This window comes from Protopterus annectens, chromosome 14.part0 (genome assembly GCF_019279795.1).
Source record: "Protopterus annectens isolate FY-2018-M chromosome 14.part0, PAN1.0, whole genome shotgun sequence".
In the NCBI taxonomy this organism is placed as follows: domain Eukaryota; kingdom Metazoa; phylum Chordata; order Ceratodontiformes; family Protopteridae; genus Protopterus; species Protopterus annectens.
In genome coordinates, this window is record NC_056748.1 from 1022497951 (window position 1) to 1022518238 (window position 20288).

The 20288-nt window shown below is 38.8% G+C and overlaps 1 protein-coding gene across 1 annotated transcript in view; it reads right to left on the minus strand.

Moving 5' to 3' along the window:
* Nucleotides 1-677: 677 nt before the first annotated feature.
* The window catches only part of HPSE2 (heparanase 2 (inactive)), a 2291060-nt gene continuing 2271449 nt past the window's right edge, over nt 678-20288 (minus strand). Inside the window, exon 12 of the mRNA XM_044056830.1 lies at nt 678-1898. Coding sequence (XP_043912765.1) covers nt 1733-1898 — 166 coding nt within the window. The 3' untranslated portion in view covers nt 678-1732. The remainder of the gene's footprint in view (nt 1899-20288) is intronic.

Sequence of the window (20288 nt, forward strand, 5' to 3'; positions counted from 1 at the left end):
CCCCCCCCCCCAAAAAAAAGGGACTGTGTGTCAGTATGGCTATCTGGTTAAGACCTATTATTATTAATGCCATCCTAGAGACTCAGTGAGCTATGTTTTAAAGAAAATATATTATCAACATTCGAAAATGCTATGAAACTGAATGCATGTTAATGATATTAATTAAATTTTTTTTTAAATAATACTTGATTCCTACTTTCAAATGACATCAGTATGTATGTGCCATGTTCATGTGTGTGTCGTGCATGCCATCTGTCTGTATTCATAGAATTTTTAGAAACATTACCTCTATTTACCTTTCTGTTTTATACCGGGAGCCAATACATCAGGTGAGTCAACATCTATCTCTTCAGGATAAGCAGACTGGTTTTCTGCCACTCAGGTTTATGCCCCACAGCTATCTACTATACAGATGGCACACAGGACAAATGCATCTCTGCTGGCATTACAGATGGAAACATTCTTTGCAACACTAAACTGGCTTCATCATTTCTACAAACAGCATCTTTCTTTCCAGAATACTTTGACTATATTTTACAATACATAGCAGACTAAGGAATTTCCCTGCTAGCATCTCTTAACAGCATTACCATTTATGTAATCTGATACAGAGAACCACAGCAGCAAAACACTGACAGTTTTTATTTTTCTAGTTTTTAAGTGTTTTTCATTTATTTCATAAAATATAATTTAAGACATGACATTTACAACAAGATTAATGCAGAATATTATCTCTGAACATAGCGATGCAAATATTATTTAAACATTGTTTGCAGTACAACATGGCATTTGACATTACACAGGTATATATTTGCAACAGTGAAGAAAAACTTGAGCTTATAGTGTGGGACTAGATCACACAACCATTATAGTCAGAAAACAGCAATATGGACCAATGAAACTCAACACAATTCTCTCTTGGGCTATAGAAATACTGGAGTACAAACAAGGCAGCTGTACAAACTTCAGTTTATGGAATTTTGTTCAGTGCAACATTTGAAGAAATATATGAAAAACAGGAAAGTAAAAAAAGGGGATGTGGTCTTTCAAAATACTTTTCTTCTGGTTATAGATTAGTTTCTATGGCTGACAGTAAGACACTGGAAATGAAAAATAAATAAATAAACATTGTAGCAAAGATTTACCTCAAATAATGTATTAAAAGGGACATTTTGTACTCTTCCTTAGATAAACTACACATTCAGAAAGAATCCTGTCATATTGAAAACGCAGTTCATAATGGATGTACTCAAAGGTCAAGTAGACGAAACACAGTTAAGATGGGGAAAGGGAGGGGGTTCAAGGGATTTTGATTATGTTGATGGAATGCAGCAGTCTTTTCTAAGGTTAAAGGTGGTTTTGGCCATACATAAATGCATTAAGAATGTTTATTCACAGCATCTATAGTTTTCTTGAAGACAGACAGCATGCATGAGTGGATCGATTATCTAACAGCTGCTTGATGCGATACAACAGGTGAGTGGATCTGATACAGTTTTGGCATACCCTCTCCTTTCCCCGCCGTAACAGTCTGAATTTGTCATCATATGAATGGAAGAAAAAGCTTAATCATAAGTTACATAAATTCTGGAGGTGGACTGATTAAAACAAGTGTCTGAAAATATGCATACGTTGTGGCACAGGGCTCTTTTCTGTTGTACATTTTGACTGTAGAAGTGTCTTGTGTAAGTTCATCTCCAGATATTTTAGTAATGGTGTGTCCATCTTGTCACTACCGATACCTACAGGCAACTGCATAAACATTTTTAACTACGTAGAAGCCAATGGAAAGTGGTGGCATAATCAGTGTCCTTCCAGGTCGAATGGTGCGTGGCATCAACGCTGGAAACGTCTCGTTGTTGAGCATCACCAGCGGTTGTCCATTCAGCTGCACTGACCTGAAATAAAGGTGAATACATTGATGAGACTTCTGAAATGGAAAAAATAAGATCTGTTCTAATGCTTATGTAACACAGCTGAATGTTTTTTGACCTCTTACTAAAGGTTGTTCTGCAGAATATAGATCAAAAAATTAGGGAGGTCTTTAAAGCACATGGTACCTGAGTAAACAGAAGCAAACAATATGCTGTGTGTCAATTCTAACAACTACTCATCAGTGGCATCAACGGAATTCCATTTATTACCATAAAGCTAGTGTTGGAGATAGATCGTACCCAAGAGTGTACACCACTGACAGTCCTCCATTAAAATGAGTTTAAGCAAGCACAGGATATTATAATTGTTTAGCAAAGCTTCCTAAATACTCAAGTCTGAACAACCTGTTGTTGCTGTCTAAAATTCCAGATCAAGCACTGAAGCAGGAGACTGTAATACCACACTGCTTTTTACTTATCCCACAATATGTGGTGTAAGGGAAAGAGGATATTCACTTTCTAAGCAGTAAATAGTATCACTGTTTGGATACTGGACATTTATAGCTTCCAAGGGCTGCGCACACCAGCTGATCTGAAATAATGTCAGTCAACAAATTAACTAAATGATTAGCATAGTTTCATAACCACGTTGTGTCACTGCCGAGCTAAGAATTTCTAGTGTTAGTAAAATCATTTCTTAACAAGTAGCAATCCAGTGTGTCAGATAAGGAAACATCCTTTGTCAAGAATATAAATATCTCCAAAAGCTTTCTTTCATGAAGTAAATGAGAAACAGCTATGTTATGTATTATGTTTAACAATTATAGGGATAAATGTGAACATATATAGCTACTTAAATAAGTTTTTCGATACATATCGAATGCAAAGTTGCTTAAAGAAGTTAATTTTTTTTCCTGCCAGCTCAGGGATTGTACTATGGAGTTTCTACTGTAGCCATACATCTTATTTTAGGTTCTACTTTCCATTTTACTGTTTGCATCTTCTCTGCCCTCTGTTACCAGACTTCATCTGCCTGCACCCCCACACTGAGGGAAATTCTGCTTAGTCAGTGATGCTGGAGATAATGAGGGAAGGAGTTTTCAGTGTCATCAAACTGCCTCTGGAAGAATTATTAAATGGCCTGTTGCTGGATTAGTTAAGTACTAGCCCCTTTTGTATGGTGGATGATGTAGCTGGTTGGGCATGCAGTGGGAATTATCAGGGAACCTACCCTACATCTCTGTTGTGACAGGTCTATATCACTTCATCAGTGACACTTCAGTGAATGGCATTTCATCAGAAATGCCATTCATTGACTTAAACACCCCCTGCTAATTATATATACCAACTCCAAGGTCACACTACAGTGGAGAAAGGGCAAATTTCCCTATCCTCACTGTACCGCGATCTCAGTGTTAACAGTTCGACTAATGGCATGTTTGATGTAAGTGCAGTGAAAATGCCGTTCGCTGAACTGATTTTTCACTGAACTGATAGGGACCTGCTATGACATACTCCTCTATATTCTCCATACACCAGAACTGGATAACATGAACTGATAGGGACCTGCTATGACATACTCCTCTATATTCTCCATACACCAGAACTGGATAACATTTTTGGCATTCATTGGCTTCATGATTATTTATCTCACAACACTTCTCCAAAGAAAAATACTGTGAAAAATATTTTTTTATTTTTATTTATTTTTATTTTACGTTTGTTAACCGGGAGAGTCCCACTGGATACATGTCCATTTTCAGCAGAGGCCCGGGGAGAAAAGCTCCACATGTGCAAAAAAAAAAGTGACACTCTAAGGTTGTGGTTACATTGAAATCTGAAACATTAAAATTTAAAAAATAACTGACAATATATAGTAAAGATTACACTGTAATCAAGCAGCATTGAAGGTTTATGGTATGAAATATGCAGAGACATCATTTCACAGCATTGAAGTGTGTAGAAAGAAAAGTATTCACAAATTGAATTTAAGGATGACAGTCAAGAGAAAAAAGGTGGTTAGTTAAGAAGGGAAGTTGTTGGAAATTAAATGTAGAGGGGTTGAAGAACATAGCCTTAGAATGGCTAGGATGGCAAGTTATCTTCCTGACAATAATATTCTAATGGTTGTTGAGAAGTGTATATAGTCTGGGTAGAGAAAGGTTATTATTGGGTATTTCTCCTATATGAGTTGTGGGTTTTTTTTGGGTTACTAAATGCCGCGGTGGTGCAGAGGTAGCGTTGTTGCCTCACAGCAAGAGGTTTTCCCATTTGATTCTCGGCTGGAGTGTGGGGAGTGCCTTCTGTGTGGAGTCTGCATGTCCTCCCCGCGGTTTGGTGGGCGTTCAAAAGACATGCATAAATGGGCATGCCTTCACTGAAGGTTGAACGTTGAGCTGGCAGCTCAGCGTTTGTGAAAATCTACTGCCAATCATTAGCAGACCGGAGTTTCGCTGTGGCGACCCCTAACTGGGAAATGCCGAAAGACAACAACAACTCTGGGTAGAGACATGGACATAGCCAATGCCTGTTTATGTGTTTCTTTAGGGATATTTTGAATTGGGTAAGGAGGATGTAGTGGTTAGTTCTGCAGGAAGTGAGTTTATTTTTTTTCCAGCAGTGTTGGAGAATATTGATTCTCCAGCTGAGTTGGTGGCTTTGGCAGATTGTACTAGCATTCTGTTGGATGAGCAGAGGGATGCTAGGCTGTTGTAGGGGGTGATAATATTAGTCAGAATGGGTGTACTGTTAGGTTGGTAGAGGATTTTATGAATAACTATGAGTTGGTTATACTGGAGCTGATTGGGTAGTTCTAGCCAGTCTAATGTGTGAAGATTCTGACAGTGATGAGTTCTGTAGGCTGAGCCTGTGGCGAATCTAGCTATATTGTTATAGCAGCTAGTAAATTTGTTAAGGTTTGACTAGCTTAGGTTTACGAAGATGGGTGAGGTGTAGAGAAGGGTTGATAGGAGATGTGTCCAAGCTATGGCAGTTCTGGCAGATGGGGTTAGGAATTGTTTAATCCTATACAAGAAGCCCAGTTTTTTGTTAACTGTTTTGATGGTTTTGTCTATATGAGCATCATACTTCAGATTATTATCGATGATTACACCAAGAAGTTTTGTGCAAGGTTCTGGAGAGATTATGGTGCCATTGTTAGATGAGATTGTAATAATTGGTGATGTTAGCTTATGGGTAGGGGAGAAAAGTAGTAGTTTGGTTTTGTTTGGGTTCAGTAGGAGACGGCAACTATTGAGCCAGTCCTCTACTTTGTTGAAGGTGATTTGGGATAGGGAGTGTAGTTCTGTGGGGGTGGAGGCAGAGTAGATAAGCATGGAGTCATCTGCATACTGAATACATGTAGCATCTGGGCTAAATTTGGGTAGGTCATTAATGAATATGGAGAAAAGGAGGGGACCCAATATAGATTCTTGGGGGACACCAAGGGTGACAGGTAGAAGGGGAAATAGATTGTCTTTCCATAGTACAGCTTGTCATCTGCCATGCAGGTAAGAGTGGAACCAGTTGATTACTAGGTTGTCTGAGCAAAGTGATTTTAGTGTGTCTAAGAGTAGGTGGTGATTCACCATGTCGAATGCTTTGGATAGGTCAAGAAAGAGGAGCGAGGATAGCTTGTTGTGATTACAGTTTTGATTTATTGTGTGAGAAAAGGAGAGAAGGGCAGTTGTTGTACTATGGGCAGGTCTAAAGCCATGCTGGGATGGGGCTAGGGGAGTATTCTGAATAAGGTAAGTTAGAATTTGCTTATGTATGCATTTTTCCATTATTTTGGCTAGGGGAGATAGGATGGCTATAGGTCTATAGTTAGAGAGTTCACTGGAATTTCCCCCTTTATGAAGTGGAATAATGTGGGAGATTTTCCAGATGGAGGGGATGTAAGATTCGTGGATAGTATGACTGATTAAGATGGAGATCTTCTTCTTTCGGCTTTTCCCAGTTAGGGGTCTCCACAGCGGAACTCTGGTCCGCTAATGATTGGCAGTAGATTTTTATGGTGCCGAGGTGCCAGCTCGATGCCCAACCTTCAACGAAGGCACGCCCATTCACGCATGTCTTTTGAATGCCACTCGACCGCGGGGAGGACGTGCAGACTCCACACAGAAGGAGCTCCAGATGAGAATCAAACGGGAGAACCTCTAGCTGTGAGGTAGGGGATGCTATTTCATTAGCGGCCTTTTGTAGAGATTCTGCAGGAAGTAGGTCTGCTGCCAGGGTGGCGGGTTTTAGTTTCTTACGTAGGGACTTAATATAGTCTGTGGGGATAGGATCAAATTTGAAGGGAAGTAAGTTTTCCTGAGTGGATGTGGTAGCATTAGAGGTGTTGGGAGATAAATTATTAGCTAGTGACTGCACTGTTTCTGTGAAGAAAGTATTAAAGGTCTTTGCAACACATTTAGGGGTAGATGTAGGGTAGTTGAGGGGGTGGGGGTTGAGGATTTACCTGAGAGGAACAGTTTATTAAGGCCTGACCAGAATTTTTGTGATTGATTTTGGGCTTTTGCTGTAAATTGAAATAGTAGTTTTGTTTGTCTAGCACAATGGACTTTTTTTGCCTCATTTCTCAATTGTTTGTATCTAATGTGGGCTTGTGGGGATTTGGTGGTTCTCCAGGAGGTCCATGCTGTGTTTCTAGCAATATGTTTTTGTCTAGTACCATTGGTTAGTCATGGAGCTATTTTGTTTTTGGTTCTGATTGTTTATTTAGGAGCATGCCTGTCTAAGATGACAAGGAATCTAGCATTGAAGTCTGAGACTGCTTCATCAAGGGGAAGTAGTTTAAGATTGGACCATTTGCATGAGTTAAGTTCGGCCTGGAAATTAGTCAGGTTAAAGTTTTTAGTATTCCTAAGGGTTTTAATGGTGGTTTGATGAAGCATGTCATTCCTTTTTCTGATTATATAGGTTAGGAGGTGGTCACTCATGTCCTCAGGTAGGGTGCCTGATTTGTATGACTCGGGTTTGTTATTTATTAATATCCAATCTAGGATACTTTCCTTATTGTTGGGCTTATTGATTCTGGTAGGGGAAGTAATAATCTGGGAGAAGCCATGTAAGTTAATATGGGTGTTGGGGTAGTTTGATGAACATGTTTTCCAGTCGATATTGAAGTCCCCGAGAATAATAGTTTCTTGGGGGTGGTTAGTGGATAGCCATTAGAGGGTACCTTCTAAGGTGTCTGTGTTATCACCTGGGGGAATATAGATACATGCTATGTTTACAGATTTGTGCTTGTTAAGCTGGACTTTTGTGATGAGTGTTTTGGAGTTGCTAGTTGTCAGGTCTTGTGGGGTACTAATTGTGGATACTTCAAGAGTGGACTTTAGGCAGGATGAATATTCACTGAAAGCCTCTTACAGCAAACAGCAACAAAAGCTTTTTTTGTAGGGGGCACCCATCCCGTTGTCAGCGGGACACTCACAGGTTGAGCCTTCTCATCCCATTTCCTGCATTCACAGACAGTGGGAATTTAAAAGTCCAGTTTTCCCCTTTTCACGCTCTCGAATTGCTGTTGTCGTGGAAAAGCCAAAAATACTTCAATTTTTTTCCATGGCAATGCGGCTACATCACCAACCCGGACCTCCAGTTAGAGGGATTCCCTGCTAGGTCCGGGTGGTGTAATTCAAGTAGTAATTGGCTGCAGGGATTGGAGGGAGTGGGGATTCACCTCGAAGAGCCCAATAAATGTCGCAGCTGTAGAGCAGTTTTGTCTTAGTGCTCTACAGCTGCGAAGGAAATACTTGTCTTAAGGTCTGAAATTTCTAACCCTAGCCAGCAAAGAAGCCAGCCAAGAAGCCAGCCAGCCAAGAAGCCAACCAGCAAAAAAGCCAGCCAGCCAGCCAGCAAAGAAGCCAGCCAGCCAGCAAAGAAGCTAGCCAGCCAGCAAGCAAAGAAGCCAGCCAGCCAGCAAAGAATCCAGCCAGCCAGCCAGCCAGCAAGGGAGCCTGCCAGCCAGCCCAGCCACTTGAGCAGATAGAGCCAGTCATCCAAATAGACATTCCAGCAGGAAGGAAGCAAGCTAGCCCAGCAAAAATTGTGATAGTGGTAAGTACATAACATAGTATTATGTGGCTTTATTTATTTAAAATAGGAATATTGTGCTTTATTTAAGTTTTTAATGTTTAGAGGTAGATGGGGGTGGAATACGCAGTATTTAAATCTGTGCAGTGGTTATTTTGAGATTATTGAGTAGTAGTTTTTAAAGGTATAAAACCTGTATGTATATGTAATTGTTATTGTTCTTGGGGGTATGATTTGGAAGCATTACTTTTAAAAGGCTGAACTGTGTGTATAGAAGTTTTGTTTATTTCTGGTGGGGGTAGTGATGTATTTCTATGGTCGTAGCTTTTTCCTGGGTATTTTCTCTTTGCAGACAGAAAATGTTCGAGCATAGTTTGCACTTTTTTGTGTGGAAATGTGTGCAATTTAATGCTGTTTTCAGGAAGTTAGGATATACTGTTTGGGTAATTTTTCCTGTTAGTTCTTGCACGTCAATGTGTATGTGGTACAAGTCTACCTTTTGAGGGGGAATGTTAACAGTTAATCTAGTGCATTTATTATTCTAGTAGGTACATGTTGCCAACTTGCCAAAGCTGTTTCAAGATTGTTTTCATTTATACTTGTAAATGTGTGCATTTAATTTTTTATGCATTTTTAATAAGGTTAAAGTGTCCTGCTTTGCTTGTAATGTGAATATGGGTGTGCTGCTGTTACTTGGGCCTGTTTATTGCATCGCTGTACTGGGTAAATTACTCTTAATTGCTATGTTTTGAGGTAAAAGGAGCCCATGGAGTCTGCTGTACATTGCAGTTTATTTTACTTCTTTTGCAAGAAGTATTTTTAAATGGTAAAATGTTTACAGACTTTTTTCCTGTTTATTTATTTCTTTTTTTTTGTGGATGCATGCTCAGAAGTTAATGCAGTATATTTGAGATTGTGCTAAACCATGTCGTTGTTACAGCATAGTTTGCTTTTATAAGTAGCAAAGTTTGTATTTTGTGTTTTAGTGATGTCTTCAATAAACTTACAATGTACTGTTTTCATTATAATCCGATTATGACCAGTGCTGCTGTTGGGCATGTTCATTAATAGATCGTTGCGCTGTGTAAATTACTGCCATACATTTCTTTTAACTGCTGTGGTCAAAAGCTAAATCAGGTCTATGGTATCCACTGTGCATTCTCATTCATTTTAGTGTTTTTTTGGTTCAGTGAATGTGGTTAACTTTTTTTCTTGAGGGGTGGGGTGAGGTGGGGGGCATGTCCGGTGGTAAAAATAATGCATTTCATTTTCTACAAGCTGTGTTAATGTTAGTTTTCAATGGCCAAAATGCCCCCTACATTACCTCATTTACTATTTGACCTTTTTCAAACTTTTTGTAATAACTCTTTTCTGCTCCATTCCTCAGTTTTTTCACATGCCAATGTTTTTCGAGCCAGTTCTTTTGAGTGCCAATGTTTTTCAAGTCAGTTTTTTCAAGTGCCACTGTTTTTCCAGCCAGTTTTTTTGAGTGCCACTGTTTTTCAAGCCATTTTTTGAGTGCCTCTGTTTTTCAAGCCATTTTTTTCACATGGCAGTGTTTTTCAAGCCAGTTCTTTCAAGTGCCAATGTTTTTCAGGCCAGTTCTTTCACATGCCAATGTTTTTTGAGCCAGTTCTTTTGCGTGCCAATGTTTTTCGAGCCAGTTCTTTTGCATGCCACTGTTTTCTGAGCTAGTTCTTTCGTGTGCCAATGTTTTTTGAGCCAGTTCATTTGTGCTGTGCAGCAGTATGTTACTGCACCCTACTAACACAGTTTTGGTAAACATGTTGCATATCAGGCAGCAGTATGTTACTGCACCTACTAACACAGTGTTGGTAAATATGTTGCATATCAGGCAGCAGTATGTTACTGCACCCTACTAACACAGTGTTGGTAAATATGTTGCATATCAGGCAGCAGTATGTTACTGCACCCTACTAACACAGTTTTGATAAACATGTTGCATATCAGGTAAGTACAGATTCAAGCATGAAGAGAGCAGCAGCTTCATCACAGCCAACCAGCAACAAGAGAATGTGCAAGTGGCAGGATGTTTGGAAAACAGAATTCGACTGGATCGAGAGATGCAGTGATGTCAAAGCATTCTGCAGGTACTGCAAGAGAGAATTTCTAGTGACCCATGGTGGAAGAAACAATGTTGCACGACATGAGGCAACTGAACAACATAAGACTGCTATTCTTTAAGCTAAATCCAGTCACCTGATGACAAAGTGGGCAACGAACACAAACCTCGAGGGACCAGAACTTAGGATCATTGCAGCAGAAGCCTCTGAGGTGTTCCATGCTGTTAAGCACAATATTTCCTATAACAGCTTGGACTGTGCAGTAAAGTTGGCCATCCAGGTGTACAGTGACTCGGCCACTGCAAAGAAACTACCTTGTGGAAGGACCAAGGCTGAAGCCATAGTCAAAAATGTTTTGGGACCACACACATTGGAATGCCTCCTGCATGACCTTCAAAAACCAGGCACTTCATTTGCAATTTCATCAGATGCTTCCAACAAGGGGAACATAAAATTATTTCCACTTGTTGTGAGATATTTTTCTAAAGAAGAAGGGGTGGTGAAAGGCCTTTTGGACTTAAGACCCTGATGAATCTGCACAGGCTATTTCACAGCAAATTTCCAACATTATGGAAAGGCACTCCTTGCCCTGGAACAGCATTTCAGCTTATGGGGCTGATAATGCCAGTGTGAACTATGGGAAGAAATCTGGTGTGTATACCAGATTAAAAGTAAAGTGCCCATCACTCCAGAAGACTAACTGTGTTGCCCACATCACTCACAATGCAGCCAAAAAAGCTGCAGCACAACTACTATACGACGTGGAAGTATTTGTAATGAAACTTTTCAACCACTTCGCAGGTTCTGCCACAAGGACCAGAGACTTGAAAGACTTCTTTGAGTTTTGTGGCATGGAATTTGAGAGTCTGTTAAGACATGTGCCAACAAGGTGGCTGTCACTACTCCCAGCCATTGAAAGAATAGTGAAAAATCTTCCAGTGCTCCAGTCCTATTTCCTCTCCCAGGGAGAAGAGGAGACCCCTCGGCAGATATGGCAGTACTTTTCAGCTAATGAACATGGTGAGAATGCATTGCCTATGCTGCCCCAGTACTATTTGCACTTTCTCAGTACTATTCTTGTGGATTTCAATGAACATATAAGTACATTAGCAAAATCAGCCCTTACTGCCATGGAAACATTTCCTGTAATGGTCTCTCTCAAGCAAAAACTGCAGGCAAGAGCTGAAGGTGCTTTCTTTGGAGGGAAACTTAGTGCACTTATGAGCACATTAGATAGCACTTCTGCTAACAAACTGAAAAGAGACTTCATTGTGCTCTTGGAGACAGCAGTGAAGTACCTGGAACTGTGGTTTGATTATACTGAAAGCAACTACTTGTTTACACTGTCTAAATTATCTCTAAATGAGCCCTTTGCTTTCAGTGACTTACTTAATGTGACCACTGCCCTGAGTCTGCAGGATGTAGATGAAGATTATCTTTTTAGGGACTACTTGGCAATTAGTCCCTTTCTCGAACAGTTATGTAACACAAGCTTGACCCCAGGAGAGAAGTGGCTGAATCTTTTTAAAGAAGAGCCTGAACCCAACTGACTACACTATATCTGGTAATTGCTAGGGTTTTATCTATACCGACCTCAAACGCATTTGCAGAAATAGTTTTTTCTTTGGTTAAAGGTAAATGGACAGATGTGTGAAACCGATGTAGTGTGGACTTGTTAAATGTCAAATTAATGATGACTGTAAATTACTGGATGAAATGTTGTGACTTTTGCTCAAATATTGTTTTAAATCGGGCCCGTCTTCAAGCCATGAAAATCAAATTCAAAATACACTTTAAAAAAAAGTGATTTAGTGTACTAGTGTGCAGTATAAAGTACTAGGGTGCAGTTTGTAATTTTGTGTTTTTCTTTGTTTAGTGTTAATTTGCTAGTGTGCAGTATGTAGTACTAGGGTACAGTATGTAGTTTTGTGTTTTTTCTTTGCTTTAGCTTTAATTGACAATAAAAAGTCTTAATTTTATACTTGGCTTGTATGTAGTATGTAGATTTTTTTTAAGTTTTCTTTCTGAATAGTCATGGTTGGTTTATGAATTTTTTAACTTTTTAAATAAACAAGTGTCTGTTTAATGAGTAGTGTGTTTTTTATTCCTTTAAAGTTTATTTACTGTTACAGGTGAGTAATGTGTGTTTTTGCAGTAATAGTTCACTTCATTTAAATGGTTTGAGTTTTCAGTATGCTGTAATGTCACAATGTTGTATCCATAACTGTAATACTGCATCTCCTTTAACACCTCTGGTGATGTTGTGGTGGGTGTGTGACCCGTGTCATATTGGCCACACCCCTACCACATTGGCCGCACCCCCATGCCCCACTTTGGCCTTGTTAAAAGGTGGCAACCCTACTGCACCCCCTGTGTGGAGTTAGACACCTAACCCCACATAACTTACATTTTTCAACTCTATGGTCACACAACATTGGAGAAAAGGCAACAGAAATCTTCCTTTAACTGCTGATAATTAAAAAAAAACAGTAGTCAAACTCTGATCATGTTCCACATTCATTTCCCATTTTCTACAGAAAGCCACAACTCTAGCATGCTGTTACACCCTCCTTCCCACACTGAGGGAGGTGAGCAGACATGATCTCATTCAGCACTCCTCACCGACCACTTATTAGTTCCTTAAGTGTCTGGACTATTGGTCAAAATCATGTGATCAGGGTCATAGCACTTTGTGCCTCTGTGCCTCAGAGCTGACTTGCTAAATGAATTAACGTAAGTATCCATCACATCTGTGGGGCTATTGTAACTCACTTTTCTGTAGAGACTTCTCCCTCTACTCCTGTTCTAAGTGTCCATGCACCTTTCAAACTTTTGGTTGCTCTGCATTTTTCCAAAGAAGGCATTCTAGGGCCTCTTCTTTGGCCTTGAATAAATATTTCTTTGCACTGCTACCAAATATCTCTGTTCCATTTTCAGTCAAGGCTCCACTTTCTCTTCATTCTTCTCTCTCAGTGTATGTCTTGGCATCTGCCCACAAGACTTCTATGAATGCATATAGAATTCCATGTCCCATATACCTTACAGTCACAATTCAATGAGAGTTTTTCCAGTCTGTAGCTCTTCTGTGCAACTCAATCTGGTAACTGTGTTTTGCAATACTAGAAGCCTACTGTCACTTTCTAAGAATGACCTCTAAAATTGGATACAGTACTTCAGATGTTACTGCACCAGGAGGGAGACTAATCTGTGCTCCTTTAAGCCCACTATGAAATACCTACAACAAAATAGCCTATGGGCTAAGGTCATTCCTTCCTGCATTGTGCAGACTGAGTCAGTTTATGTATGGTATGGCTTCCTGGTCCTTTCCTTCTTGTGTTCCTTACAAGCAGCTATATGTAACACATTTGCCCTCCCTGCTTCCCACACATGAACATCCTTGACTACTACATGGCAAAACCCAGCTGTATGCTGTTTATTCACCTTCACATTTGTTCTGTGCCACTAAGTAGGATAATTTGCCCTGTGTGGAGAAATGGATGTGTTTAGGTTTTTCAGTAGTATTATTATCAGGATCCGCCTTGAGACCAGTGATACACTGTTCATTATTACAGAAGTTACCAGCTTGTCCCTTACTGATTCTCCTTAACTAACACCCTCTACAAGCTCTCCATTCTGTCCATCAGACAGCCCCCCTTCCCACATTACCATACTCATTCTATACCATTTAACTTCTGCAAATGCTCATACCTATGCTGCTTGTTAATGGTTTTCCTCTTACTCATCTTAGGAAGTGGTTCACTTATAAAATGTGTCATGAGTTGATTGACATGGCCATTCCTGCATGATGTACAGCAGTTGTCCATGCAGTAGAATATAGCATTCAGGACATCCTCTACCATCCTCTTCAGTATGCTCAATTTTGCCTTTCTCTGGATGCAGTAAGTGAGACTGACAGGCCTATAGCTGCCTGGCTCCTTCACAGACTCTCTTTTTTTGTTAGAGGATCACATCTGCCTCACTTGTCTATGATAGATGATACCCACCATCTCCAGTGGTTTTGCATGTGCTTCTCTCGTTTCTTCTACCAAGTATAATGAGATCAAGTTCTGTTCATAGGTTTTACACATTTAAGTTCAATGAGAACAGATCACCAGATCCTTTTTAGACACAAGTCATTTCATCATCTTTCCATCTACCCCTTTGTTGGCCTGAAAAAGATAGAACAATCTTCTTTCTCCACTATGCTAGTATAGTACATACCTATTAACCTATGTAACAACATTAGATGAAAAATCTTTCAGTATTTCTGCTTGATCAAGTACAGTTTTAGTCCCTTCTCTGCTCTTTTTAGTATACCATCTTCAGTCTATTATTACATTTTATATATGAATAAATGTTTTCCCCAATCTTCAGTTACCTACCTTTGTTAACAGACTAAATTTAGCATGCCTGATGGTCTGACTACCACGGTAGCATTTTAATACATTTTTATCTTGACCTCCCAGTTATCCTACAATGTACATATCCTTTCTTTCTTTATTTTATAACCCAGTCCCCTGAAGTTGCTTATAAACCACACCAGTGACCTAACTCTGCCATGGTACCTTTTGACCTGCAGACACTGAATCAGTTCATGGCTCACCTTCTCACTAATATATCCACAAAACCAGACACATTTTGGTTTTAATATCAAAACCAACAGACGCTTGCTACTACCAACCATTCAGGTTACTTATTCCTAATGCTTCCATCACACTAACGTGCTGTATTTTTATCCATAAACATCCATTCTATGTTTTTTATCAGCCTAGTTTCTACAGAGAATGAACCACACTATGGTATGACCACCACTACAAACTGATTCCCATTTCCACTCCTACTGTTTTTATACTGGTGGTAATGTGGGTCCAGGATACCTCATGCTCTTGTCAATAGTCATACCTGAACTCCATCTCTGCCAAACACTTACACTTTCCTTTTATAACCTTGAGGTGTAGACCTCAAGTCCAGTGATGATGTGCTGAGGTTTTCTGTTGTAAAAATGTTCCTCTTTATCCAGTCCTTTACTTTGCTTTTGAACCTTTTATTGTCCTTTGTTTCTATACAACATAGTACAAAATGCAACCTTCTTTACTGTACTGTGTCTTTGACATGGATATAGCTAAAAATTGAACTCAGAAGAATTTAATGATGCCATTAAAAATAGAAAAGTATTTGTCTTGACATAATATACTGTGTCTACTAGTATGCTGTCTTCTGTTCTGACATTAATTAGTAACATACCCAGAAAGGTTAAGTATTACTCACAGGGACATGAGTCTGATTGGTTATAATTTTATTACAGGCTGTAATATTGAGGCAATAATCTTAAAGTTCACTAAATGAAACAACTGTTACCAAGTGCAGGTTGGTCAATGTCATGGATGCTTGTTCATAAATGTTGGATCTGGTTTTTCTGTAATCATGAACAGAATAAGGAGTGGATCTGAAATAAGTTCTTCGATGGCTTATACTGTATTTCTACTGCCAGACTGCATATCTGAGTAAGAGATGAAAAGAAGCTGATGGCCACATACCGCTCACCTGCAAATAAAATTGGTTTTATGGTTGTTTTGATTTTGGTTTTAAGGTTGTTTTGATTTTTCTTCTGTTTGCATTTTATGGATTCTTTTTTGTTTGAGTTTAATGTCTTTCACTAGCTGTTTTGCAGTATTTCTGCCTGCTTCCTGTGTATTTTTTGTACTGATGTGAATTCCTATTCTTATAGATATGCTTCTTTTATATCTAACTTTATACTGTTTTGCATGCAAACCTAAATTAATAGAAATGTTATAACCACTTCATGTTTGAATTTGTATAGTTTATAATTTGGTTTGCAGTCATCAATATGTATTTTGCAGTAAACATGTTTTAAATAAAAATATTACAAAAATAAATAAATAAAAATAAAGGAAATGTCAGGAAAAGTAGTTGTAGAAATGATTCACTCTGTATTGCTTAAGAAGAAACCAAGGCGGGATGCCTGTTACACAGCAGCATCGCCTCTGGGACAGACTAAAGAATAAGGCAAAGGTGACTGAGGTTACCAAAAGTGAGTGAGGTTACGAAAGGTGACTGTTTTGATGCAATGTAAATTTTTATCTGTAAGTGACCTAGATCTAATGATGCCATTAAGTCATATCACCACTGTGCCTATGGCTAATTGACAGATTGTGTGCCCTGCATGTGTTGTACTAGTTTCTCCTCTTTAAGATGCCTATACACTACTTTTCTTAGAGCTGTGATTTGCAGAATTACAACTACCCTCCAGCATGCATTTGTTCCCATAAATAGAAGCTGACAAGTTATTTATATTCACTAATGTTTAACGCCCTGAACAAGAAAGAGCTATGTTATTACATGATGTTTACATAAAACTGCAACACGCAGCTGCTGAGGCAAGACATATGGAGAGGTGAAACTGCATCTGTCATCACCTCGTTTGGCATCGGCTCTAATCCAGCTGGTAAACATCTCAACCACTAAGGCCTCTGACAGTGAGAGAGACAAATCAAGTCAATGCACAGAACATAGAAATCGTTGTTACATATTGTATTTGCTGCCATTGTATTGCATTCCTTCAAAACAGGATTATCTGTGTAAGAACATGCTGTACATTAGAAATAAATATATGCATACAATCACGATCAAATAAATATTAGTATTCATGACCCACTTAACCAGATATTTATATAGCAGTTAAAATAAAGACAAAACAAGTAACATGAATGTAATAGCTATATGTAAGTTCATAATACACACATGTACCGGGCATGCAGTAAAAGAATCATGCTGTATTCAGATAAGTAGCAAAATCCTTTATTTATAACAAGGAAAAAAACAAATGTTTAGTAATAGAATTTCTCTGTTAATGATGTGCAGTGCTGTATTTGCATACTCTTCATCTGCATACATAGCTGCTGTAGTTATCTAGATGCAGACGCACCCTCCTGCTCTTTTCTTATCACCTCATCTTTCTCCTTCTGCTTACATCCACAGCCTCCTACCACACTGGCTTATCTATATCATCTGACTTTTTGCCTATCCTTTTCCAGCTGTCTATGCAATACCAATTTTTTCTGGCTTCAGGTTTCGATTAATGACATTCGGTGGGTCTCTCTCTAACAGTGAAATTATACTTTTCACCTTTTATTGTATAGTTGTGTATGCCATCTTTACTTGATATCTACAACTACATCCGTCATGCTGTCATAATGTTAGCAATCCCGAGTACCTTATCCTAGCTTGCCCCTCCCCAAGATTACAGCAAGAGCAATTACTAGTACTACTTTGTTTTACCATCTCCATTCTAAAGTCTTATAAAAAATGTTTCTTAAGCTACAATAAACACATTGAATTTGATAAGCAAATTTCCTCTATTTGAAAGATGGATAAAGTCCTGAAAGTGGTTGTTAGTGACATCTAGCTATGATCAGGGAATCACTTTTTTCTTATGTATTACCAAAACATCATTCTTTTCAGTGTTTCATACCAGGTAAAAAGTTGAGGTGAGGTCTTCTTACTGATTTCTAAGTGCCTAAAAATTCACCTTACTGCTATTTCTCCTGACAACATACAGAAGAAACCAAAGTGGACTGCATGTGAATGTTGCAAAGACAGCCATCTCCCACTCTAGACTTGAGCTTGTCGTATCCCATCCATTTCTTCATATGATTCAAAGTAACAACACTAGATAATTTTCCCCCATTTAAATAAAATAATACAATCCTGAGGGGAGATTTCAATGTACACTGTCCCCTGACAGTTAAACCAAGCCTTAAGTAATTTTTTCTAAAATGTTCTATCCTTCACCAGACCAACACCAACAGCAACAGCAACATATAACAAGTGCAGAATATTTGACAGGATCATGATAAATAAATCCAAGAGACTCTGGCCGCCATCACTCCAGTGTCCCATGTTAAGCAGTTACTCTCCTGTCTTTAAAGATTTCTCAGATAAGCATAAACATGCCCCTGGTCATATCCTGTCAGTTAATAATACTGTATAAGAAATCAGAGTTTTTTTTTTTTTTTTTTTTACTATACTGGCCTTAACTGACTGGTCCCCAGATCTTAGACAGATGGTTTGCAACACTACCTTTGAAGTTTTCATTAACGTTATTCCCCTCCATGAGCAAATTTCATATTTAAGAGTCCATCTTCAAAATATCCCCAGGAACATAGCACAAATATGCAAACTCTTTAAACAAAGGGATACAACCTGGGTTAAACAGACATGCCTGGAGGCTACTTCACTCACTAATGAGGCTTAGAAAAGGCATTAGAAAAGCAATGTCACACTTTTAAACAGAAACAGAACAGAACTTTAATAATCCTAATATTTTTGAGGTAAAAATAATCAAGTATATGGATGATTCAGCTTATCTCCAGTTAACTTTTAGGTACATGGACCATACAGCAGAAAACCCAGCAGATGTTGCTACATCCTTTACAAGCTACCTCACCAAGATCTACAAACCCTTATCCTATGCATACTCTTACTTCTGGAAATAACAGACTCTCGACCATCCCTTTAGGCAGCCTCACTTTCCACTTTAAAATGTACTAACTTTCCATCAGATGCACAGCAACCAAGGTGCAAATGGCCTTTATCCTAAATTCTTAGCCTTTGGAAATCTACCGTCATTATTGTTGACCCAAACCTTCATCTGTACCCTTCACACCTCTGCCTCATCTCGCCATTTACCAATTCTCATCAAGACACTAGAGAAAATTACATCAGATCAGTTAGTTAGTTACTTGAGTGTTGATATGTTACTGCACAATGCTCAGGTTTGTTTCAGTAAATGACAACACTACTTAGGCATTCATTCTCTTGGTAATTCTGTTTTTGCAAACTGGAAGATGGGGTCCTTTACTGGAACAGTCTTTAGTTATTTAAGAAATAGCTTTGATTTAGTCTTACACCCTTCCTGTCAGAGTTGAAATCTCATGGCTTAGGTAGCAGGACTCTAAAGTGGCTCTGCGTATACCCTGAGAATTTTGTGGGCAGAGTAATAGTGAAGGATATTAAGTCCCACCCTCCTTGGAATAATGCACCAAAGCCAGTTATAGGGCCCCGCTATTTTTTGTGTTATAAATTATGGTCTTTCTAGGTTCAGCCCATCGACTGCATCCACTGGTTACACCAGACAAAGCTTTCAAAAAGATCTCATATGGCTCGCATAATGGCCAGAGGCTAAATAACTAAACTTGAATGCTGACAAAATCAAATCCATGCTGTTTGGGACTTCTCCCAGCAGAAGTCAAATCCTACAAAATTTAGCCATCACTGGCCCATTGAGCTGACTCTTAAAATAGTACAGTCCTTCAAAAACCTGGGGATCATTTTTGTTTCAGCTGTCTCTCTCTCTTCTTGCTTATCGACTCCATGTGGATAAAACTTCTTTCCATACTAAAAAGCTTGTTTTCCGGCTACTCTCCTCCTTACAAATGAAACATACAAAGCCCTGGCAACAGAGATGCTCCTCATATACTGAATATGGCATTCCTGTAGTCTCATAGCTGACAAAAATATATTGGGAATTCAGCTCATATATAACAAATGTTCCTTTTTCCTTATGTCCGTAGTCTTTTAACTAACTATTCAATTCACACCTGAAATCCTGCCTAAATTTACTTTTCTGTATATGCACTGCAAATTTACATGAACTAGTGTCATAGAATTAACTTTTATCTCTATCTGTAGTTTGAGTTTTTCTTTTTTAAGTAGGTCATGGAGGCCCCTGTAGCTCAACCCACGTATTTGCTCTAAATAATTACATGTAACTAATTGACTGACTGACTAAAGGCCTTAGTATGAATTCTATCTCTTGTACCAATTAGTGTATGCTGCTCAACAAATATGCTATTTTTTCATGTGGTGTCACCATCTTTGTGCAGTCTTAGGTCAATCTAAAATGGAGCACTAGTCTGTTTATCATTTCAACAGCACAATAAAGTAGGGCAAATTACAGCCTATGGTAGGGTTAACATACAAAACTGTTTAACTGCTTTTTCACTGCATTTCTGAATTATTGCAAAATAACAGAACATAGTGAGTTTCTAAACTCTCACACATTTCTTTACTCTATATGAATCGACTGAAACTGATCTTAAAAAAAGCATTGATTTATAGAAGTGTATACTACACAATATCCAGACTGAGCAAAGATCAAAATTTGTAAGAGAATGCAACAATCAGCTGGTTCTTATGTAGCATGTGACCTCGAGTTTGCAGTAGATATTGAATCTCTTAAGTGAACTCGGTTTGTACCATTTAAGCTACT